This window comes from Vulpes vulpes, chromosome 10, assembly GCF_048418805.1.
Source record: "Vulpes vulpes isolate BD-2025 chromosome 10, VulVul3, whole genome shotgun sequence".
Taxonomy (NCBI): domain Eukaryota; kingdom Metazoa; phylum Chordata; class Mammalia; order Carnivora; family Canidae; genus Vulpes; species Vulpes vulpes.
Window position 1 is genome coordinate 40688074 of NC_132789.1, and position 25289 is coordinate 40713362.

At 37.4% G+C, this 25289-nt stretch overlaps 1 protein-coding gene across 1 annotated transcript in view; it reads right to left on the reverse strand.

Annotated features, from left to right (window-relative positions):
• RLF (RLF zinc finger) overlaps positions 1 to 25289 on the reverse strand; it is a 91389-nt gene that overhangs the window by 47693 nt on the left and 18407 nt on the right. Inside the window, exons 2-4 of the mRNA XM_025983691.2 lie at positions 10073 to 10227; positions 8919 to 9000; positions 5019 to 5151 (exon numbers count right to left, since the gene is read on the reverse strand). Of these exons, the coding sequence (XP_025839476.2) occupies positions 5019 to 5151; positions 8919 to 9000; positions 10073 to 10227 (370 nt within the window). The remainder of the gene's footprint in view (positions 1 to 5018; positions 5152 to 8918; positions 9001 to 10072; positions 10228 to 25289) is intronic.

A 25289-nucleotide genomic window follows, 5' to 3' on the forward strand; every position in this document is an offset into this window, starting at 1 on the left:
TATATCCTTATTGTATCCTAGCAATTCTTTAAACTCTCCAATCTAATTCTTCCATCCTACTTCCTGCCACATCTGTCACCCCAATATCCTATCCTACCCAACATCAGATTCTGCTCTGTTTATCTGTCCTACCAGGTTAAGCTGAGTCACAAACCCCACCATAAGTACAGGTATGTATCTATACAAGCCACTCTCTTCTAAATTTTCACAGCATTTTACTTCTTTCACCACACTTATTTTTCTCTTTAACCATAGGAATAAAGGATTACAGTTTAAAGAGGTTAAGATCTCAGGTTTTGGAATCACTAATATGAGGCTGAATTATGACTGGCACATACTAGCTGTGAGACCCTTGGGCAAATTAACTGACCTCTCTGAGCTTCAAGTTTCTTTATCTATAAAAAAAAAAAAGTTAGTAATATCCACCTCACAGAGCTGAAGGAATCATAAATGAAATACCAGTAATGCAGATAAGATACTTAGTACAGAGCCAGGCACAGAGTAAATGCTCAATACTAGCTGCTGCTATTTGTTTCTGTCATCTCCCTTACTATACCATCAACAATTTGTAAACAAATACCACATCTTGTTAACTTCTGTGTTCCCTACAGCAGTAAGCACGATGCCTTACATATTAGAAGGGTTTAACAAAACCATATATTTAGCAACTTTAGCACTCTTCAGTCAAAAATTTTTAGTATCTCAGGACACTTAAGGTGGCTCAGCAGTTGAGCTCTGCCTTCAGCTCAGGGCATAATCCTGGAGTCCCAGGATTGGGTCCCACATCGGGCTCCCTGCATGGAGCCTGCTTCTCCCTCTGCCTCTTTCTCTGTGTCTCTCATGAATAAATAAATAAAAGCTTAAAAAAAAAAACTTTTAATACCTCTTCACCTGGGCTCAAATTCTGCCTCCCTATTTTAACTATGTGGCCTTGGGCATGTGTAATCTCTTCCTGGTTTATGGACTAAATGAGATATGAAAAGCATTTACATGGTGGTTACAACATAATGAATTCTAAATTGCTATTATTTCTACTTTACCCAATATACTAGAACAAGTTACACAACTCTATCAACTTTTATTTTTTTTAATTACTATTATTTTTTAAAATATTTATTTATTTATTCATGAGACACAGACTGAGAGAGATGCAGACACAGGCAGAGGGAGAAGCAGGCTCCTCGCAGGGAGCCCGATATGGGACTCGATCCTGGATCCCAGGATCACGACCTGAGCCGAAGGCAGGTGCCCAACCACTGAGCCACCCTGGTGTCCCTGTATCAACTTTTAACACACAAACCAATCTTGCATTTCATTTATTTTTTAAGATTTATTTGAGAGAGGACGAGAAAGACTGCACATAGAGGGAGGGGCAGGGGAAGAAAGAGTCTCAAGCAGACTCCTCACTGAGCACAGAGCCCAATGCAGGGCTCAATATCATGACCCTGAGGTCAAGACCTCAGCTGAAACAAGAGTTGGACACTTAACTAACTGTGCCATCAGGCGCCCCAATCTTGCATTTTATTTTATTTTTTTATAGATTGTATTTATTTATTCATGAGAGACACAGAAGCAGAGAGAGAGAGAGAGGCAGAGGGAGAAGTAGGCTCCACTCAGGGAGCCTGACATGGGAATCGATTCTGGGTCTCCAGGATCACACCCTGGGCTGAAGGAGGCACTAAACCACTGAGCCACCTGGGCTGCCCCTAATCTTGAATTTTAAAATTCATTTCAAGTTATGTATCTTAACTTTGTTTTTTATTTATTCAATTTTTGAAAGATTTATTTTATTTATTTTAGAGAGAAATAAAGAAGCGCAAGCAGAAGGGGCAGAGGAAGAGGGAGAGAAAAATCTCAAGTAGACTCTGCACTAAGCATGGAACTCAATGTGGGTTCATCTCACAACTCTGAGACCACAACCTGAGTTGAAAACAAGAGTGAGATTAACTCTTGTTTAACTTAACTGACTGTGACACTCAGGTGCCCCTCAACTTTGTTTTTAAAAAGGAAATCCTGGGCAGGAAATCCTGTATCCTGTCAATTTAGTACTTTAAATTTTTTTTTCATTTATTTATTTTAGAGAGAAAGAGTGTGTACAAGTGGGAGGGGCAGAGGGAGAGAGAGAGAAGCCCAAGCCCATGCTGCTAAGCATGGGGCCCTATGCAGGGCTCAATTCCATGACCCCAAGATCACCACCTGAGCCAAAACCAAGAGTCAGATGCTCAACTGACTGTGCCACCCAGGCACCCCACTACAAAATAATTTTTAATTATATATTCTTTCTTCCATCTAGATTCAACAATTGAACCGTTTTTGTCCTTTTACTTAGCTTTTCTTTTCCTGAGCTATTTAAAAATAAATTGCAAACATCATGACAGTTTACCTTGTGTATACTACATTGTGTAAAAAATGGTAACATTTAAGGTCCAGTTAAAAACAACCCTTTTGGGGATCCCTGGTGGCTCAGCGGTTTGGTGCCCACCTTTGGCCCGGGGCATGATCCTGGAGACCCGGGATCGAGTCCCCCACTGGGCTCCCTCCATGGGGCCTGCTTCTCCCTCTGTCTGTGTCTCTGCCTCTCTCTCTCTCTCCATGTCTCTCCTGAATAAATAAATAAAATCTTAAAAAAAAAAAAAAAGCCCTTTTTCTTTTTTTTTTAAGAGGAAAGCCCATTTTTGTTTTTACTAGAGGGTCAAGTGGCACATGACAATCCACAAAATGGCTGCAGAGGTAGATGGTTTAAGGGACACAAAAAATAAACTGGAGTGGGAAATAAAAACAACTGGAAGGAGGTATAGGAGCTGGTTCCTTGTCAGCCTCATTTAGGGAAAGGAGTTAGTGACTCTAAACAAGGATGGAACTCTCTTACAACCATTGGTAGGGGAGAGGGGAGAAAAAAAAGCGCGCACACACACACACACACACACACACACAAAGGCTATGGCTTTGGTCCTCCTGAGTCTCAAGAAAAAGGAGGAAAAGCCATTGTTTTGATGTCACAAGTTATAGCAAAGTAAGGGGAGAAGGGTGCTGGAAGGGGTAGAGGTCAATTGGAAAAACTAGCAGATACCAAATGGTAGCTCTGGGTGTTTTTGAGTTGGAGTTAGAATCACTCTATTATGGCATGTGGGGAGGGTCCCCACTGTTGTCAGTGGGCTGAAGTCTCCTGGTCTGTGAGCTGCCTGGATCCAGGTGGCTACTGCCATCACTACTGTGGGGAGGAGTGGTTCCGTGAGTCATGGGGGTCAGGATGGGAACCACCAATGTAGCCTTAGCTGGGCTTGGTCTCACCATCCCCATCTTCTGTGATAGGATGCTGGGGTGGCCTGAGGTGGAAAGGCTCCAAAAGGGCTGTTTTTAACTGGACCTTAAATGTTACCATTTTTTACACAATGTAGTATACACAGATAGCCCAGTATCTGGGCTAAAACCTGGGTGAGAGAACCTACTATTTCCCTGCTGACTATGCCCAGCAGAAATGTCCCAAAACACTCATCAATAAGACGATGGTCACTGCTTTCTAGTTTCAAATATATGTTAAAACCTGGGCTATAAGGGCAGTGGAGCCATAAAGGAAGTTTCCTAATCTCCTGACCTGAAATTAGGGTAAAAGTAACTGAGAAAGTAGGCAGACTATATAGGCTACCCATCACTTATATGATAGTTCACAGAATAATCCCTTAGATATGTAGGTGTTCTGTACCCATTCAGAATCTTATAGATAGTGGGGCCTTAATTAATCTCTGAATAGACAGAATACCACAAGGTTATCAGGTGAAGGGTGCTTCTCCTCATCTCTTGATATTTTTCTATATAAAAAGAAATTGCGGTTTACTCCTGAGGTAGGGTGATGTATTTGATTTGTACATCATGAGAAAATAAAGTGGGGACCTTTAATGCCACTCTATCCTTTTTTGTTTTGAGTTTAGGCCTGCCTCTAGAAAGTATGAGAGTTAAGTGTTCTTCTTGGCCCTAGTCAAGCCCTATCTGGACTGGGATCTGCCTAATTCTGGGATTCTTCTGAAACTATTTGGCTCTATCCTCTAAGCAACTTTTATTAGTAAGAAAGGTGGTTTTAGCCTCCATCTGCTTATATCTACGAAGGGATGACATTTACTGGAACCTCAACAGAAAACAATAAAACCAATCGTTTTCTATTAAATAGCTCTTTCTCTTATTCTTTTTTCCCTTTTGTCAGTGTGACTAATAAGCAGTAGATAGCAGAGAGAAGGAACCAAGAATAAGTACTCTTATTGCCAATCTTCTAACTATACAGAAAAACCAAACTGTGAATACAGTAGGCTCTCAAACCTGATGAATGAATAAGCTAACTAGGGTATTTTAAGGCATCAATATTTAAATGGTCTGTTTAAGACCTAAATTAAAGACATACCAAAAGTATAAAAACTCTTCTCAATCTCATTTTTATTCCAGAAATATATATTTAACAGAATGTGATCCTTTTAAGTTTCTACTACCTTAAAGCAAATGAAATCATAATTGGTGGTATCAAATGAGATAATTTTTTGTGTCTAAAATGCAAGTATCAATTCAAACCCACAAATCTTCTGGTCTTAAACTGACAATTTTGCAAATGAAAGTTTCCATTCTTTGCATTTCTTTACAAAATGCTAAATTCCAATATTTCATAAGTTTAAATCAAAAAGCAATTTTTTTCATGGTCCTTAGTTGTAGTAACCAGTGAACAACATATGGGCAGTAAAGTTCTACCATATAAGGAAGACTAGAAACAGATTACTCACTTGTATCTCAGGAACTTTGAACATTGTTACTCAATGCAACATTTTAAAGTAAGTACAAGGGATATTTAAAACACTACCTAAAAATGCAAGAATCCTTAGGCAAAACATTAAATGCTTAAGGTTAGTTTTTACTATTTAAAGGAGAGGGGTATAGATACACAGGTGATATTCACAAATTTTTATTCCATTAATCAATTCTAACTCTCTAAGAGCTAAACTTTCCTTCAATATAGTCAGTCAAGTTTTGAGGCTTACCTTCTTCTGTTTCTACTGGCTGTTGAGACAGAATTTTAAGAAGAACTGGGTTTTTCCACACCCCTTCCTTGGTAACGTGAACCAATATTTGTAGGTTATTATTCCCAAATTCCAATAATGCATCATGTGACTCCTAAAACAAAAATAGCACATCCACAAACAGGCTCGTAAGCAATATATAAAATAGTTTTGCCTTTTCAATGTATCTGAACGTCCACAAAAAGGACCATTACTTTGGATTTTCTAAGAAGAAATAAGGGTTAAAAAAAAAAAAAAAAAACTATCCTCAAAGCTTTGTGAATTGTTAGCTTTTTCTTAAAAAAAAAATGAAACTAGAGTGATTCCACTAAATTAAAGGGCACCTTTAAAATGTTTTCCTAATTCTCCTTAGGTAAAATTATCACAATTCAATTTACAATTTCACATTACTAGACTATTTTAAGCCCACTGTTCAACTTTCTTTTAAAGGATTCTGAAGTAGTCACAAAGGCAAGCTATTCCTTCTAATGGGAATATTATGTAATGATGCCAATTGATATATTTTTTGTTTAAATTCTAACAAAGGACTTTTTTTTAAAAAGGATTTTATTTATTTATGAGAGAGAGAGAGAGAGAGAGAGAGAGATGAGCAGAGGGAGAAGCAGGCTCCATGCAGGGAGCCCAATGTGAACTCCGGGATCATGCCCTGGGCCAAAGGCAGATACTCAAACCACTGAGCTACCCAGGCGTCCCACAAATGACTTTTTAAATGAAAAGTGGCTATACATAAAATATCATGGAAAGTCTAGGTTAGTAGCTATCATTCTATCTCCTCAGAAAACAAAATATATTGCCAATAATTTGTTCTTTAAAATATTTATGTACACAAAGGATCAGGAGAAAGGGGTCAGAAATACAACTTGACATAAATGATTTAAGTATATGTCACTGTCCTCTATTACTAGTGAATGTTATTGGTTATTCCCATATTCTAAAATTTTAATGGTTTCTCTATTTTAGACTGCCGAAATTCTCAAAAAACATAAGCTTCCATTTATAGCAATATTCTTTGGAAATATAAGTTAATGATGTTCACAGACCTAAGTATATAATCTTATATTCATGTAAGTGAAATATAAGAAATAAAATTAATTTGTCTCCTAATGTCAAAATGATAGGTTTTTAATACATGCATTCCCAATATGCTGAGTTACTTTCTGTAGAGAAAGGGTTTAAAATCTAGAATTGACACAGAAAGTGATATTTCTAAATAACAGTTTACTAATAGCAATATTTAATCAATGCTGCAATTTTTCCTTTAAGGGCTTGAACTGTACTCAGGCTTCTTTCTCCTTAACTTAGGGTAAGAGACATTTATCCTACAGTGAAGAATAAGATTCCATATACAAATTTCAGAATCTGCAGGGTCTGGTCACCTTATATACAATATCTAACAGACCTATATCATCACACTTTGGCAGAAAATAATACCATCTACCATGATACACAGCAACTAAAATAAAATGCCATAGTCTGGGTTAAAAAAATAAAAACAGCTTTCTATTTTTCATCTGTTCAAACTACAGTGTATTCTGCATAAGAATGATGTGTATAATCCTCTGTTACCAAAAGGTATATATTATAGCAAAGTTACTTTTAAAAAGTAATATTAGGGGGCAGCCTGGGTGACTCAGCGGTTTAGCACCGCCTTCAGCCCAGGGCGTGATCCTGGAGACCCAGGATCGAGTCCCACACTGAGCTCCCTGCATGGAGCCTGCTTCTCACTCTGCCTGTGTCTCTGCCTCTCTCTCTCTCTCTCTCTCTCTGTCTCTCATGACTAAATAAATAAAATCTTTTTTAAAAAAGTAATATTAAAGTCTTTAAAAAACTATGGCAGAATTTAAAAATCATTTTAAAACTTAAATTTGTTAAGGTAAAAAATATACTAGTCCACAGTTTAAAATCTACAATACAGAAGTACTAGCACAAGAAGTTCACTCTAGCATGATTTATAATAACAGAGATGTGGCCAAATAATTTATGGTGTAATCACCTAACAGAATCACAGGCAATCATAAAATAAGGGAGACCTATATATACAAACCTAGACATACAACCATGATAAAATTAGGTTTAAAAAAGTTGCAAAAAATGAGATCTCATTTTTATTAGAAGACTTATTTCAGGGTATATTTTCATATCCGTAGGCAAAACATCTGGAAGGGTTCTACAAGCTGAAAACAGTGAAATGAGTCTGTTATGTTTGTGGCCTGCTCTGATAAAACTATTCTTTTACCAAAACTTTCTTCAAAACTATCTGCTGCCTTGTCCATTTAACACTGAAATAAGGAAACTTCAGGGTTTTACCTTTCAGATTTTAATAAGGACCACGTCTTATATTTATCTGTACCTCTACTGCATTGATTTTATTGAACACATATTCAAAAATATATCCTGTGGAAAGTTATGCAGGTAGAGGGAAAAGGCAACGATTTTATGCAGGCATACACTCTAAGAAAATAATAAAGAAATAGGACAGTATTCTCTCTACAAAGGATACTACTATAAATAACAGTAACAGTTCTAAGAAGAGTAATGAGATTTGCCCTTCTAGACTGTCATATGCCGGGACAAAACTACTAGCAAGCTTCAAAACATAGTATGACAAAATCAGTGTGTTATGTATGAAAGATGATTTTAGCAGCTGTATGAATATGTGAAATTAGGATTGCATTGCAGGGATTAAAATAGGCCAAGGACATGACCCAAAAAATCCTCTTCTCCCCCAAAAGAGAAAGATTAACATTATTATCATCTCATTTTGGGTTACATATCCCAAAGGAAAGAAACTTCCAGATAATGAAGTATGTCTGTTAATACGCAGATCTTTACTTGTGCCTACATGAAACACATCCAGGCTACCACAGAGTTTGTGTTCTTGAGGAGCAGCTAGCAAAAAGCAAGCTGTGGTTATAAATCTAAGTATAACTTTGGGCAGCTAATTAACACTCTATGCCTGTCTCCCCATTTGTAGATGGAGATTCAAATGATCCCTACATTGTAAAGTTTGTAACTTGATTAAAAGACACAAAACATGGACGTGTGGGTGGCTCAGTGGTTGAGTGTCTGCCTTTGGCTCAGGGCGTGATCCTGGGATCGAGTCCTGCATTAGGATCCCTGCAGGGAGCCTGCTTCCCCCTCTGCCTTTCTCTCTGTGTCTCTCATGAATAAATAAATAAAATCTTAAAAAAAAAAAAGATATAAAACAGTAAAGCAGTATTTAGTATACAGTGGTAACAAATGATGATAGTTATTACTATTGCGTCTATTTTTTGGAATAGTTTTACTGTCTCTATCAGTAACAAGCAAATTTTCCTCCTATCCTATTCTACCCTCCGTAACTTGCTACTTTCTGATGTGCTCACCTATAAGCAAGCTGATAATCAAGTCAATATGAGAGCCAATGTAGCTCTCCTGCAAGTAAAATGCATGAACAGAATCTATGATGACTATTCTGGTTGTCTGAGAGACTTAAAATGCTAGACATAATCCCTGAAATGTTAGGGGAAATTACTAGACAAGTATACTAAGAATGATCCAAATATGGCTAATTTGTAACCAAATATAATTTTACATTTTTAAATAGCTTTATTCTGTCTAAAACTTTGTTTGTGAATAATGAAAATATGCACTGATTTCTAAGCTATATAAAGGCTAACAAAACCAAATGAAACACCAAAACAATTTTTTAACACACCTCTTTCATTTGGAAGACCTCTTTCTCAAAATCTCATGAACTTAATACAAATATACAATACACTTGTTTTTCTTCCAAGCTTTCAATTTCAGTTTGCTAGGAGAAATTAACCAGGTATCTTGGGTATCTAAACAGAGATCTTTTTTGAGACCAAATCAACTCACCTGTAGAGACTGAAGGAAGAGTACCCAGACTTCACATGGCAGTTCACTTTCAGACACTGAAAGCAGTAATTCAAAACAACTCCTATAATGTAAAATAATGAAGTCAGTATATAAATGTGGTTATAAGCATAATAAAATATAGTATGACAGGAATACTGAATACACATTTTACATTTGTTTAGACTATTTGAAATTTGTTTCTTATTCTTTAAATTTTTCCTCAACATTGTTATATTGGCTTTTCAACTTTAAAAAAGAGAAAAAAGAAAAACCAGGAGGCTTTATAATTACATTGGGCTTTAAAACATCTGGTAATATATTCCTTTTAGAAATCACATTCAAAGCAGTTTTATTTAGTTTATTAGGATGTAGGAGGATACTCAAATAGGAACCATTCTGAGTCCAGAAGACAAAATCAGGAGCTCATGCTATTGTTAATTCAGTTGATAAAGATAAATATATGTAACTGTCATCTATGTAGGTTCTTGTCATTTGCAGAGGAAACAGAAAGACTAGCAAGGCCAAATCTTTACCTCTAACAAATCAAGACCACCTAGACTAGAAGTTACCCTCCCAAACAATCTGTAAGTTAACCCAATCTAAAAGCTGAATAGCTGTTGTACCTTTTCAGTTTGCAGATGAAAATTAAATGAAAGCTATAATTTTATCTGCCACTAGGCCATCAAATATTAAAACAGCAGCTAGATTATCATGGACTCAGGGTCGTAATCTTATATATACCCTGTTATTTTCTGCTAGTAAAATTATTCTTAGTTCAAATAATATAACTGAATGGCACAATGTCACAGTATTTCCCCCCCAAAATGATCCTCAAAGACCACCACAGTTTCCAGGCACTCTGTCACTCATATTGATCTATACCTAAGGACAGGAAGAAAATGTATCATTCTTGGATGCTAAGCCTGAGGAAGAGATTCTGGAGGCAATTAAAGATTATGTTGTTTGGCTGGAACTTCACTTGTACTTTATCTCCTGGGAACCAGAGTATGAAGTCTCAAAGCAAAGGAAATTTCATTCAAAGGTATGACTTTAATGGTGCTATGAATAACGTGATATCACAGTAAAGAGAAGTCAGGCAAACATCGCAACCAAAAGTACTCAACTTTATCAGTGACTTAAGTACTTAAACTTACAGTACTAATCTGCCAAGCACTAACAGGACATCTTCACATTCAGTAGTTAAATATGGGCGTGCACTGGCAAAGCTTTGGATGGCAAGTCGATACACCTCCAGAAGATACACCATATGTTCTGAGGCATTCTTGTTGTTTGCATATTGCAATAATGTCTAAAAAAAATAAAATTAAAGTATCAATTAAAAAATAAAAATAATGAAGCAAATTTCGTTCTTAAATGCATGGTCCCTCTTCTTTTTTCGAATAAATGCATACACCTTTTATTTGCCTTTTTAGGCTCTGGTTTATTTAGAGGATTCTATTTTCATCACTTACTGAATTGTTTCTGCTGAGTTACAGAAAAGCCAGAACTGCTCTTTTGACATGAGAATAAATCTTAGAGCCATAAAATGTCTGTAGTTGTTCTCACAGACAGTTGGTCTGGAGTTTTGATCTCTGAAATTCAATAATGAGTTTCATTAATACATTAAACTAAGCACTAACCATGTGCCAAGCACTGGGTATCCAAGAATAAGCCTATGATCCCCCGCCTTCTACAAAAAGAGACTTATTCCTGAGTATGGATCCTCAGCTCTATAGCTCCATCAAATTCAGTTTTTCCTGCACCCATAGAACTGATTAGGCTTGATTTACACTCACTAACCAATTTGTGAAAGAATGATGTTATATATTTTTAACTAAGTCTGTTTTTAAAAATTAACATATAGACCAAATACTAATTTATGTTTATAATAGAGTATAGTCATACTACCACCCAGAGTACCCTGTTACCCATACTATGATTTTCTAAGAGGGTATCTGGTGAGTATGAAATCTAAAACAAAGGAAAATGAAATACAATCAAGCCTGATAAACTACATGTGTTCAACACAATAATTTGTTTAAATGATGGTGGAAAGCTGGCTTATGTTCTCTTTGGACAATTCTACAAAATGACTACTAAATTCTTGTTTGGGGACACTCTAAGTTCCTCAGAGTTGTACTCTCTTCTATTATATAGAGATACCTTCTTCTAACAATTGATTAGGTTTTGCTTATGGTCAATTGATATTATCAAGTTAGGTTACCACTTGAATTATGCATAGGCAGGATACAAGTTTTTTCCTCTAGAATACATATTCTGACTGAGCTAGTCCTAATTCCTTGGTTGGGGCTACTTCTATAGTAAAGTCTTATTTTCAGAGGGTAGCTTTATCCTGAGTGAATTACATATGATTTGAATTTATTATCCCTCCAATAATTTCTTCAAAAAGTTGTGACTTCCTGTCTTTTATTTTTCTGCCTGAAGAACCACAAGTAGCTGTGGTAGCATGGCAGGATTCCACTGGATTTTCTGCAGTTTTAGTTCCCAAAGTAACAGTCCCTATCTATATCTATTCTGATAATTAAGAACTGAATAATCTGGATTAATTAAAAAAAATACCTTAAAGGAAATACATGATAAACAATCATACCATATACAGTAAAAACTCTCTTAGCTAACAGATTATCTGGTCTTTGAATATCTGAATGATCAAGTCATTTATTTTAGTATATCAATTCAAATAAGTGTCTTGCTGCTGTACCACACTTTAGAAATGTGAGTTCCTTCTGTATTTTCGGAAGAGTATTTTGTCCTTATTTAATCAAGTCCCAAATTTTAATAAAAGCAAAAACTTAGTAACAGAGGATCAACGGCGCCTGGGTGGCTCAGGCGGTTGAGCACCTTGAGCTCAGGTCATGTTCCCAAAGTCCTGGGATAGAGCCCTGCATCTGGCCTCCCTGGTCAGCAGGGTGTCCACCTTTCCCTCCCCATCTGCCTCTCCCTCTGTTCATTCTCTCTCTTGCTCTCTCCCTCTCTCTCTCTCTCAAATAAATAAATAAAATCTTAAAAAAGAAAAACCCAAAACCCAGAGGCTCATAAAACCAACCCCATAACAATCCTTTTTCTGCAGCTGAATGAGTACAGAGAAGGAATGCAGAATATGTACTTATCTGTTATGTAAATAAGAGTTCACACAATCTCTCAAGAAATTTATTAAAATCTTTGTTACAAACAAAGTCTGTTTCAGGTCAGCAAATTAATTATTGTCTGCACTGGTTAATCTAAATCCAGAGAGCTTGACAAATTTATACTCAATACCAGATTTTATGCTCCCTAAGGTCAGATATTATGTTATCAATCTTTACAGGCTTAACAATTTACTCACTTCCACTGCCACAGGACATTCTCAAGTCTCACTAAATGTTTGCTGATTCATTCACCATTTTATCCACTGGACAAATATTTACGGATAGCTTACTCTAACCTAGACTGCAAGGTGCTGAGGAAAAAGACATGGGGGGGCCTATCCTCATGGAGCTTTCAGAATGAGTCAACACAGTGTGACAGTTGAAACCACACATGCAAATTAACCAACTGTTGCCTGAAGTATATACAAAGAGAAGGGCAGAGTGCATATAGGTGAAGTAGGTCTTTTCAGTCCACCTTCCCACTCAGAATGCTCCTGACACCAATCTAGTACTTTCTGACACTGACATTCCATTAAGACTTCCACAAGTAACACAATTTCAAATATTCAATACCCCATGGGTATTTATGTTTACAGCGTGCCCTATACTGATTTATACATTTTTATATTCCTGAATCTTCACCCTCATGTGTTAGTCCAATTAAATAGGTCTCTTTAGGACAGCCTGGGTGGCTCAGCAGTTTAGCGCCGCCATCAGCTCAGGGCGTGATCCTGGCGACCCGGGATCGAGTCCCACGTCGGGCTCCCTGCATGAAGCCTGCTCCTCCCTCTGCCTGTGTTTCTGCGCCGCCGCCCCCCCCCCGTCTCTCATGAATAAATAAAATTTTAAAAAATAAAAATTAAATTACATTAAATTAAAAAATAAATAGGTCTCTTTAACATATCCATTATGACATACCCTGAGCATTTGAACAATCACTGGAATAATCTTCCTATCACCTGTTTTTTAAAAATCCAAGAATGGAGTGCCTAAGTGGCTCAGTCAGTTGAGCATCTGCCTTCAGCTCAGTTCATAATCCCAGGGTCCTGGGATTTAGCCCCACATCAGGCTCAGCAGGGAGCCTGCTTTTTCCTCTGCTCCTCCCCCTGCTCATGCTTTCTCTAAATAAATAAAATCTTTTTAAAAATTCAAGATTAAGTTGAACGAATTATAGCCATCCAAATAACATTTTAAGTATCTCATGTAAACAAAATTCCATCAGAAGCAGTGAAGAAAAATAGAGTTCTTACTTCTCCTTAGAAATTTAAATTTTAGACACCAACAAAACTGAAAGAGAAAGGGAAGATAAATAATAAATATGACTCCCTCAAGTTCATTAGGATTCGACAGAGACCAAATTAATGGCCCCTCTCTTTGTTTCAGTTAACTCCTTTATTCCACAAACGCCTACTATGTGGGCAATACTATGGCTAACTACCTGCCCTTAAAAAGCAAGGTATACTGAAAGATCAAATACATCTGTATCTCTATAGGCGCTATCTTTGATAATTTTCAACGTTTTAATGCCATTTTTATGGCATGCCTGGATGCTCTCATTCGCATCCCAGGCAGATTACTTCTCAAGTCTTTGTTATATTAGACAACTGCCTATTAGACATTTCCATCTGAATGTCCTACTCAATTCTCAAACTCAACATGTCCAAAACATCTTCCCGAGCAAATATGCTCTTCCTCCCATGTTCCATCTGCCTCTTTTTTCAAGAGCTAGAGCTAAAAAAACCTATCTTTGACACCATTGCCCCAAAGTTTGTTGATTCAAATTGATCAACCTCAGAAATACCTGTTTCCTGCCCCTACACTTTACTTATTTCTATAGACCGTGACCCTAACCAGGCCTCCAACATAGTTTACTATGGACTCACCTGGATTTCTACAATAGTTTCTTCTCTAGGCTAAATACTCTCCAGTTCTATATATGTGGTATAATCACAATGTATTTGTACATAAAAAAAGGTAATGTACAGAGAAAAAAAAAACAGAAGGAACTCAACTAAAATGCTAATGTGGCTAGCACAGGGACAGTAGTAGCATTATGAACAAGTTTGTGTTGTCTTTATATTTTTCTAAACTTCTCCAATTTTTTTTAAAGATTTTATTTATTCATGAGAGACAGAGACAGAGGCATAGGTAGAAGGAGAAGCAAGCTCCCTCGGGGAGCCCAATGCAGGACTCAATCCCATGACCAGAGCCAAAAGGCAGACGCTCAACCACTGAGCCACCCAGGTGCCCCTAAATTTCCCAAATTTTAATGAACATTACCATGTTTTTGATGAAGGAGAAAAAAAAAAATCTACCCTCATCTGAATTCTACCTACACTCCTCACTACATGGTTCCAAAGAGATTGGAAGCATCCTATTTTCTGAAACTACCAAAGAGGGATTTTTTTTCTTTTTTTTTTTAAGTTTATTTATTTATTTAAAGTAACTTCTACACCCAACATGCTCGAACTCACGACCTCAAGATCAAGAGTTGTGTGTTCTTCCAATTGAGCCAGCCAGGTACCCCAAAAAGGGAGCATTTCTTACAGAATTGCCATATTTTATGCAGAGATGTATTACAATTTAAAACTCAAATGATGGGGTGCTTGGGTGGCTCAGTAGGTTAAGCAGTGTCCAACTCTTGATTTCAATTCAGATCATGATCTCGAGGTTGTGGGATTCTTCAGGCTCCATACTCAGCAGGGAATCTGTATGAGATTCTCTCTCCCTCTCCCTCTGCTCCTCCCCCTGCTCTCATGGCTGTGTGTGCATGCACTCTCTCTCAAATAAATAAATCTTTGGGGCGTCTAGGTGGCTCAGTCAGTAAGTGTCTGCCTTTGGTTCAGGTCCTGATCTCAGAATCCTAAGATCAAGCCCTGCATTGGGCTCCCTGCTCTGAGGGGAGCCTGCTTCTTCCTTTCTTTCTGCCCACCGCTCCCTCTGTCAGATAAATAAATAAAATCTTAATCAATCAATTTCAAATGGTTCTAGACTAGGGGATCCCTGGGTAGCACAGCGGTTTGGCGCCTGGCTTTGGCCCAGGGCACGATCCTGGAGACCCGGGATCGAATCCCACATTGGGCTCCCAGTGCATGGAACCTGCTTCTCCCTCTGCCTATGTCTCTGCCTCTCTCTCTCTCTCTCTCTCTCTCCGTCATAAATAAATAAAAAATTTTAAAAAAGTGGTTCTAGACTAATATTCCCAAAGGAATACTCACAGTATTTTTGAACACATAGTATAAGCTAGGCATTCTCCTAGGAGTTTTACATGCTACTAACACAATTTACAACAACCCTGTGAAGTAGGTGATTTATCATCAGCCCATTTTAAAATAGAGGAAACAGAGGGGTGCCTGGCTGGCTCAGTTGGTAGAGCATGCAAGTCTTGATCTCGGGGTTGTAAATTCAAGCCCCACATTGAGTGTAGACAATACTTAATAAAATCTTTTCTTTTTTTTTTAAATGAGGAAACAGGGATCCCTGGGTGGCGCAGCAGTTTGGCGCCTGCCTTTGGCCCAGGGCGTGATCCTGGAGACCCGGGATCGAATCCCACGTCGGGCTCCCGGCGCATGGAGCCTGCTTCTCCCTCTGCCTGTGTCTCTGCCTCTCTCTCTCTCTCTCTCTCTCTCTCTCTGTGTGTGTGTGTGTGTGTGACTATCATAAAAAAAAAAAATGAGGAAACAGACACAGAGAGATTAAGTTATTCACCCTAAATCATCCAGTAGGTAAGTGCTGGATTCAGGATTTAAATTTGAATTCAGGGTCATCAGGCTCCAGAGCCCACACTTCATTGCTTTGCTTCATGTCTTCTCAGAATACACAATTCTACAACTATTTTAAGCGTACTTTTAAATTCTGCTTTTTTCACCTATACACCATCTTTAATATTTTGTTGCAAGTAGTGTCATTAAAAGACTGCTTCTGGGAAGGTTTTTGAGGCAATGGTGCTGACAACCCACACTTTAGAATGCTGGTGGTTCACAAAGACATGATAAAAGGTATCTGGTAGTTATCATTAAATCTGCATGTCCTATGGCAAAAGGAAATTATGTCACTTTTTTTATGTCACTTTTAATAATAGAAGGGGATTTGCATTATTTCAGATTTTGCACATAAAGTGAGAAACCTTATTGATTTGTATATCTCGACACATGGAATTCCCAGAATTAAATAAATCTGAGTAAAATGTGATTGCACTATGACAAAAAGGCTTCTAGCAAGCCTAAGTCTGATTTCTGAAGTACAGGTCAAGTTTGAAAAAGCAAAAGTGAGAGGAACAGGAGGACTCCAAATAGACAGCAACGTTGAACAAAGTCAGAAATGACTAAAACAAATGGGGGCAAATGGTGACAAGACTGAATATCACTCAGTGAGAAACACTGGAGGTTTCCCATGAAGAGACTAAGCTGGGTGTGCAATGAAATAGAAGAGTAGGAAAACTGCTGGCTGCTCACATAGAGAAGGTGTTTAGCATCCACTAAAACCTTTAAGTTTTTTCTATGTGCTGCTATTAGGACCCACCTCACACTTTGCATACTTGTTATAGTTGGTTTTTTAAACTCAGAAATATGAGTTGCTTATTACTCTATCTCATCTAATTCACCCATCCTGATTAAATTTCACTGGATTCAGTCCATCATCCCAGCCTACCAAGATTATTTTTAGATACTGATTCTGCCATAAGATTTAACTACACTTTCTTGCATCATTTCATTTTCAATTCTAATAGAATACCTTTTCCTATTTTATCATAAAAGTAGTATCATTTACTGTTTAAAAAACAGAGAGAAGTAGTAGAAATAAAAATGTCAAAAATACACACTACCACTATCCAGAAAGAGACCACTGTTAACAGGTAATACTGAGAGGTTTTCATAATGCATCAATAGAAGTATATTAATGGGATTATACTACACAATGTTTTGTAAAATTTTCTCCAACATCAGTATGTTATAGCTGTACAGCTGTGTGTGTATACCACAATTTATTACTGAATTCTGTTTCTGGATATTATGGTTTTTAACTTTGCATTATTATAATGATGAAAGCACTGCTAACTTCTTTCATGTATCCATGACAATTTTCTCAGGATAATATACTATAAATGGAATTGCTGGGTCAAAGGATGCATTATTTTTAAGGCTTTACATAGACTCAAATTCTGCTCCAGAAAATGTGTTCCAATTTACATTCCTATTATTAGTGTTAAGACAGTGACAGATTGGGAGCTGTCAAAGTTATTGTATATTACAACCTAAATACAATTTTTTTTCCTAAATACAATTTTTGAGGGTCAACTGGATAGGGGAAATATAATTATCATGTTTATTCAATTTATAATCCTTTCATTACTGGTGAAGTTGAATAAAATCTTCATATATTTCTTTTATGAAATAATCTTAAAAATCACCACAGCATCTGTAAGGTATCTTCATCTGAGTTATCAATAACAGTAAGGCAGAGAGCTTGGATGAGGAAAACTCCAACAGTTAACTTTAATCTTCCAAAAAATCAAAGAGGAGGAAATACATTCTAATTCATCCTATAATGCCAATATTATTGATATCAAAGCCAGACAAAGATTACAAGTAAACTACATATTATCATTTATAAGCATTGATTTTTTAAAAATCAACAAATTACTAGTAAACTAGTATCAATGGCATAGTAAAATGGATCAGATAACACAACCAAGTGGGATTTATTCCTGGAATGCAAAGATGGTTCAGTGTATGAAAATCATATAATGTAAAAAAGAAAAGAAAATCATATAATGTAATAATTACAATAACAATAAAGGGAAACACCCTCACAAGAACATATCAACTAATGCAGAAAGGGCATTTAAAAAATTTAACAACTTTTCATGATAAACAGTCAACAAACAAGGAATAGAAGAAAACTATCTTGGGGCACCTGGGTGGCTCAGTGGTTGATCATCTGCCTTTGGTTCAGGTCGGGATCCCAGGATCGAGTCCTGCATAGGGCTTCCTGCAGGGAAGCCTGCTTCCCCTCTGCCTAGGTCTCTGCCTCTCCGTGTGTCTCTCATGAATAAATAAATAAAAACTATTAAAGAAGAAAACTATCTGAACATAATATAGATTCATGGATGAAAAACCCATAACTAATATTATACTCAATGGTAAGACTGAAAGCTTTTCCTTTACCATCAGAAAAAAGATGCCAATTTTCACCACTTCTAATCAACACAATACTGGAAGTCCTAGTGAGAGCAATTAGGCAAGAAAAAGAAATAGAAGCTACCCAAATTTGAGAGAAAATAAAAATATCACTGTTTGCAAATAATATGATTGTGTATGTAGAAAATGATAAAGACTCCACATTTAAAATAAACAAGCAGAATTAAACAAATTCACTGAACTTGCAGGACACAAAATTAACACACAAAATCAGCTGATTTTATATACTAACAAATGAATAATCTGAAAAGGAAGTTAACTATTCCATTTGTAGTAACATCAGAAATATAGTTGGGAATAAACTTAATCAGAGGTGCTGGGTGGCTCAGTTAAGTGTCTGCCTTCACCTCAGGTCAGGATTTCAGGGTCCTGGGGTGGAGTCCCACACAGTGCTCCCTGCTCAGCAGAATCTGCTTCTTCTTCTCCCTGCCCCTGCCTGTGCTTTCTCTTCTCTCTCTCTCTCAAATAAATAAATAAAATCTTAAAAAAAAAAAAAAAAAAGGGGAGGGATCCCTGGGTGGCGCAGCGGTTTGGCGCCTGCCTTTGGCCCAGGGCGCGATCCTGGAGACCCGGGATCGAATCCCACGTCGGGCTCCTGGTACATGGAGCCTGCTTCTCCCTCTGCCTGTGTCTCTGCCTCTCTCTATCTCTCTGTGACTATCATAAATAAATAAAAATTAAAAAAAAAAAAAGGAGTGAAAGACTAGACTTACACACTGAAAACTACAGACCTTTGCTGAAAGAAATGAAAGAAGACACAAATCAAAGACATGACATGGAAATGTTCACAGATTGGAAGACTTCTATTGTTAAGATGTCAATACTATCCAAAGCAGTCTAAAGATACAATGCAATCCCTAGCAAAATCCCAATTACTTATTTTGCAGAATTAGAAAAATTCATCTTAAAATTGTTAGGGAATCTCAAGGGACCCTGAATTGCCAAAAACAGTCTTGAAAGGAAGAACAAAGCTGTAGATCTCACATTTCCTGATTTCAAAATTTACTACAGAGGCACAATAATCAAACTGGCATGAAGGCAGACATACAGACCAATGGAATAGAGCCCAGAAATAAACCTTACATGTATGGTCAATGAATTTCCACAAGAGTGCAAAGATCATTCAGTGAGAGAAAGAGCAGTTTTCTCAATAAACAGTGCTGGGAAAACTAGGTATCCATATGCAAAAGAATTAGACTCTTACCCTATACCATAGACAAAAATAAACTCAATACAGATATAAGTGTTAAAACTTCTTAGAAGAAAACACAGGGGAAAAGCTGGATTTGACAATGATATTCTTGAATAAGATCCAAAACCATGGGTGACAAAAGTAAAAATAGACAAACTGAACTGTATCAAAATTTAAAACTTTTGCACACCAAAGGACACAATCAGCATGATAAAAAGACATCCAAAGAACAGGAGAAAATATTTGTACATCATATATCTGTTAAGGAACTGACAGCCAGAATATATAAAGAAGTCTTGAAATTCATCAACAAAAAACGAAACCACCCAACTAAAAATTGGCAAAGGACTTAAATAGGCATTTCTCCAAAGAAGATACACAAACAGCAAAAAAGCACATTAAAAACATGCTTAACATCATTAATTAAGAAATGCCAATTGGGGAAGGAGGGCACCTGGGTGGCTCAGTTGGTTGAACACCTGACTCATGATTTTGATTCAGGTCATCATCTCATTTTTGAGACCAAGCCCCACATCGGGATTCACACTCAGTGGAAGAATCTGCTTGAGATTCTTTCCCTCTCCCTCTCTGCCCTTCCCTCTCTCTCTCAAATAAATAATTTTTTTTTTTCCAAAAAAAGAAGAAATGCAAATCAGAGGCATCCGGGTGGCTCAGTTGGTTAGGCACCTGCTCTTGGTTTTGGTTCAGGTCATGATCTCAGGGTCATGAGATTGAGCTCTGCATCAGGAGCTCCATGTTCAATGCCAAGTCTCCTTGAGATGCTCTTTCTCCCTCTGCTCTTCCCCCTACTTGAGCTCTCTAAATAAAATCTTTAAAAAATGCAAATCAAAATCACAATGAGATAATCACTTCATACCCATTAGGATGGCTATTCTCAAGCAACAAAACAAACCAAAATCAGAAAATTACAAGCACTGACAAGGATATGGAGATGTGGAACCCCTATGTATAGGTGGTGGAAATGTAAAAATGGTGCAGCCACTGTGGAAAATGTCACGGTGGTTCCTCCCAAAATTAAACACTACCACTTCTGGACATACACCCAAAACAATCAAAAGCAGGACCTAATAAGGTATTTGTGCTTTGCACCCATGTTCATGGCAGCATTATTTACAATAGCCAAAAGGTTGAAGCAACCCAAGAACCCATCAATGTATGAATGAACAAACAAATTGTAATATAAACACACAATTGAATATTATTCCGCCTTAAAAGAGAACAGAAATTTCAGGGGCCTGGTTGGCTCAGTCAGTTAAGCGTCCAACTCTTGGTTTAGGCTCAGGTTATGATCTCACAGTTGTGAGATCTGAGGTCCGCATGTTAGGCTCTGTGCTCAGTGTGAAATCTGCTTAAGTTCCCTCCCTCTGCCCCTCCCCCAACTTACATGTTCGCACACTCATGCTCTCTTGCTCTCTCTCTGAAATAAATAAATAAATCTTTAAGAAAAAGGATATTTGACACATGCTACATGGATCAATCTTGAAGCCATTATGCTAAGTAAAATTAGCAAATCACAAAGAGACAAATAATGTATGTTTCCACTCACACGTGGTACCATGGTCAAATTCTTAGAGACTAAAAGTAGAAGTGTAGTTGTCAGAGACTGGAAAGAGGGAGGAATGGGGAATTAGTGTCTAATGGGTTCAGAGTTTTGGCTTGAGATGAAAATGTTCTGAATATCAATAGTGGTGATGGTTTCATATCAATGGAATATACTTAACACTAGCAAATGTATACTTAAAAATGCTTGAAATGGGGCAGCCCCGGTGGCTCAGCAGTTTAGCACTGCCTTCAGCCCAGGGCCTGATCCTGGAGACCCGGGATCAAGTCTCATGTCGGGCTTCCTGCATGGAGCCTGCTTCTCCCTCTGCCTGTGTCTCTGCCTCTCTCTCTCTCTCTCTATCTCTCATTAATAAATAAACTTTTAAAAAATGCTTAAAATGGTAAATTTTATATTATGCACACTTCACTACGATTTTAGAAACACCTCAAAAAGAGAGTCAACTTTATGCCTTGAGATTTCAGATTACCAACTTTCAAGAAGCATAGGTGGGTGAGTGTGCAACAGGAAGATGGGGAGAAGATAAATTCAAATATCCCCCATTTCTGCTTTAGTGAGTCATTATTACTAAAAGGATTGATCTAGAATACTAAGTTTAGAGACTTTAAAATCCAAGCTTTATCACACTGGGGAAAAGTATTAAAATTCAAGTGTAGCTGTGTAATAGAGTGAAATAATATGCCTGTGGCTGTGGATTCAAACGTCTTACCCTCATCATTTGTTAACCTCTTTGGGTTTTGTTTTTTGTGGGTTTTTTTTTTTTTTAAAAAACAATCAACTGAAACTGAGTACTCATTTTGCCCCAGACATTGTACAATATAACTCTTAATAAAAGATTATAATAAAAAAACCCACACAACAAAATTTATCATCTTAACCATTTTTAAAAGTACAGTTCCGTGGCATTAAGTATATTTATTAAGTTATTGTGCTACCATCACCAACATCCATCCATAGAATTCTCACCTTGCAAAACTGAAACTGAGCCTATTAAACAATAACTCCCTATTACTCCCTCATTTCAGTCCCCTGGCAACCACTATTCTACTTCCTGCCTCTATGTGCGATACTGCTTTCAAACTATATTTTGTTTGAAAAAGCAACACAAGAGTATGATAATGGCATCAGAGGAGACAAATAGCTCAATGAACACAAGAGTCCAGAAATACACCTACATACATATGGCTAATTGATTTTCAACAAGGTGCAAAGGCAATTTCTTAATTCAGTGAGAAAGCAGTCTTTTCAACAAATGATGTGGAACATTTAGCTATTCATTTTAAAAAAACACAAAAAATTAAAAACAAAAAACAAAAAATTTCCATCCACCCTTACTCATATAATACAAAAATTAACTCCAAATGGATCACAGATCTCAATGTAAAACCTCAAACAAATTTCTAGAAGGGAACCCTGCAGAAAATCTTTGTGGTCTTGAATTAGGCAGATTTCTTACATAAAAGAGAAAGTTGATAAACTGAACTTTATCAAAATTAAGAACTTGTGTTCTTCAGGAGATACTGTTAAGAGAATAAAAAGAAAAGCCACAGCCTAGGAGATGATCTTTGTGGAGAATATATTTGATTCAGTTTTTTTCCCCCTGACTCCATCAACTCTGTGGTTATAGAAGGGATCAATTTAATGAAATAAACCATGTGCTTGCTGCTCATGTGCCCATCTAGTTATGTAGGACTTTCTTTCCTGTCTTACCCAGTATTTTCTAGTAGTTCTTAATGGTATCTCACGAGTTCACCAACAGTTCTTTCCAGAATGTGTGACGTCCACCATACTGTTCTGCCTAAGTTCATCCTTGTAATTTGCTCCCTATAAACAGCAGAAGCACCTCAGGCTTTCCCCATGGCCACATCACTACAATGGAATCTGTGTCATGACCAAGAGTGTTCCCTCCAGAGAGTCCCAAGTGAACCAGAGTCAGAACATGTATAACCTTAGAAGTGATACAAATCACCATTGCCATTCTGCCCATTCTTTGCCAACTAAGCCTCGAAAGAAAGAAGAAAAAGAAAGAAAAGAAAAGAAAAGAAAAGAAAAGAAAAGAAAAGAAAAGAAAAGAAAAGAAAAGAAAAGAAAAGAAAAAGAAGAAAAGAGGGTATCCCTGGGTGGCGCAGCGGTTTGGCGCCTGCCTTTGGCCCAGGGCACGATCCTGGAGACCCGGGATCGAATCCCACATTGGGCTCCCGGTGCATGGAGCCTGCTTCTCCCTCTGCCTATGTCTCTGCCTCTCTCTCTCTCTCTCTCTCTGTGTGACTATCATAAATAAAGTTTAAAAAAAAAAAAAAGAAAAGAAAAGAAAACCTACCTGATGAAAGGCTTATGTCCAGAATCAGGCAAAGACACAGACACACAATCCCTCTCAAAATTCAACGATAAAAAGACAATCCGTTTTCTCTTATGGGCAAAAGATCTGATAAGGCATTTCACCAAAAAAGATGTAAGGATGGCAAACAAGCACATGAAAAGGTATTCAACATAGTTAAGTCATTAGTGGGGCATCTGGCTAGCTCAGTTGGTGAAGCATCCAACTCTTGATTTCAGTTCAGGTCACAATCTCGGGGTCGTGAGATCAAGCCGTATCAGGTTCCACATTCAGCAGGGAGTCTGATGAAAGATTCTCTCTCCCATTCCCTCTCTCTCTCCCCCCACTCACGCATGCACACATGCACACGCTCTCTCACTCTCTCATAAATAGATAAAACTTTTTTAAAAAAATAAATAAAGGGCACCTAGGCGGCACACTTAGTTAAGCATCCAGCTTTGGTTCTGGCTCAAGTCAAAGTCTTGGGGTAATGAGATCAGCCTTGAGTTGGGCTTTGCCAAGCTCAGCAGGAATCTGCTTGAGATTCTCTCCCTCTGCCCTTCCTGCCACCCTACTCAGCCCCTCTCTCAAATGAACAAATAAATCTTTAAATAAAATAAACTGCAAATTAGAGCCACAAATAACTACCACGAATTTTAAAATGGCTAAGATGAAAAAGAATAGCCATACCTAGTGTTGATCAGGAGGTGGAAAACTAGAACTCTCATACATTGTTAGTAGTAATGTAAAATGATACAACTATTGTGAAAAGCCTGTCATGTGACCCAGCCATTCTACCTAGGTATTTACCCGGGAGAGCATCCGTCCATACAAAGACTTATACACAAATGTTCAAAGCAACTTTACTTGCAATAGTCAAAAACTAGAAATAAGCCAAATGTCTATCAATAGGTGAATGAGCAAATCATGATAGAACCATATAACGAATAACCAGCAACAAAGCATATTAACTAGTAATATATACAACATGAATTTCAAAATAATTATACTGAGTGAAAGAAGCCAAAGACACTGCAGAGTTTTATTTATATAAAATTCTTTAAAACGCAATCTAATCTATATAGACAACAAGTATATCAATAGTTGAGTGAAGGTGGAAAGATGGCAGGGAAAGAAAGAGGAAACACAATGAAGTGAGAAGGAACTTCTAGGAGTGATGGATATATTCATTATCTTGATTATGGTGATGATTTCATGGGTGTTTGGATGTGCCAAAGCTTATCAAATCTCACATTTTTACACTAGAAACAGTTTACTATAAGTCAATTATACTTCAATAAAGCTGTTTTAAAAAATATATCAGCCTTGGGTTGGGGCACCTGGCTGGCTCAGTGGAATGTGTGACTTTTGATCTAGGGTTGTGAGTTCAAGCCCCACGTTGGGCGTGAAGCTTTTTTTTAAAGGAAGCTTAAGTGGGGCTTTGAACTCACAACCCTGAGATCAAGAGTGGGATGCTCAATCAACTGAGGCAATCAGGCACACCAAAAAAAAAAAAAAAAAAAAAAAAGACACATGGGTCAAAAGTACACATCATGTTTCAATTGCCAGATTTATAATTTACATTGCAAAAAATAAAACTTCTGTGCAGAAAGATAACACAAAAAATGAAAGATAAGCTGGAGAGAAGAAAATTCTAAGATACATGACCTGCAAAGATTCATGTCTAGCATACATAATTTCATAAAAAACTGTAAAAAAAGTTGCAGAGCCTGGGTGGCTCAGTTGGTTAAGTGGCTGACTGATTTCAGCTTAGATCATGATCTCAGGGTTGTGAGATCAAGCCCTGCATTGGGCTGTGTGCTCAGCATGGAGTCTGCTTGACCCCCTCCTTCCAGTGCTCATGTGTCTTCTCTCTCTCAAATAAATAAATAAAATCTTAAAAAACCCCAAAAAAACAAAACAAACAAAAA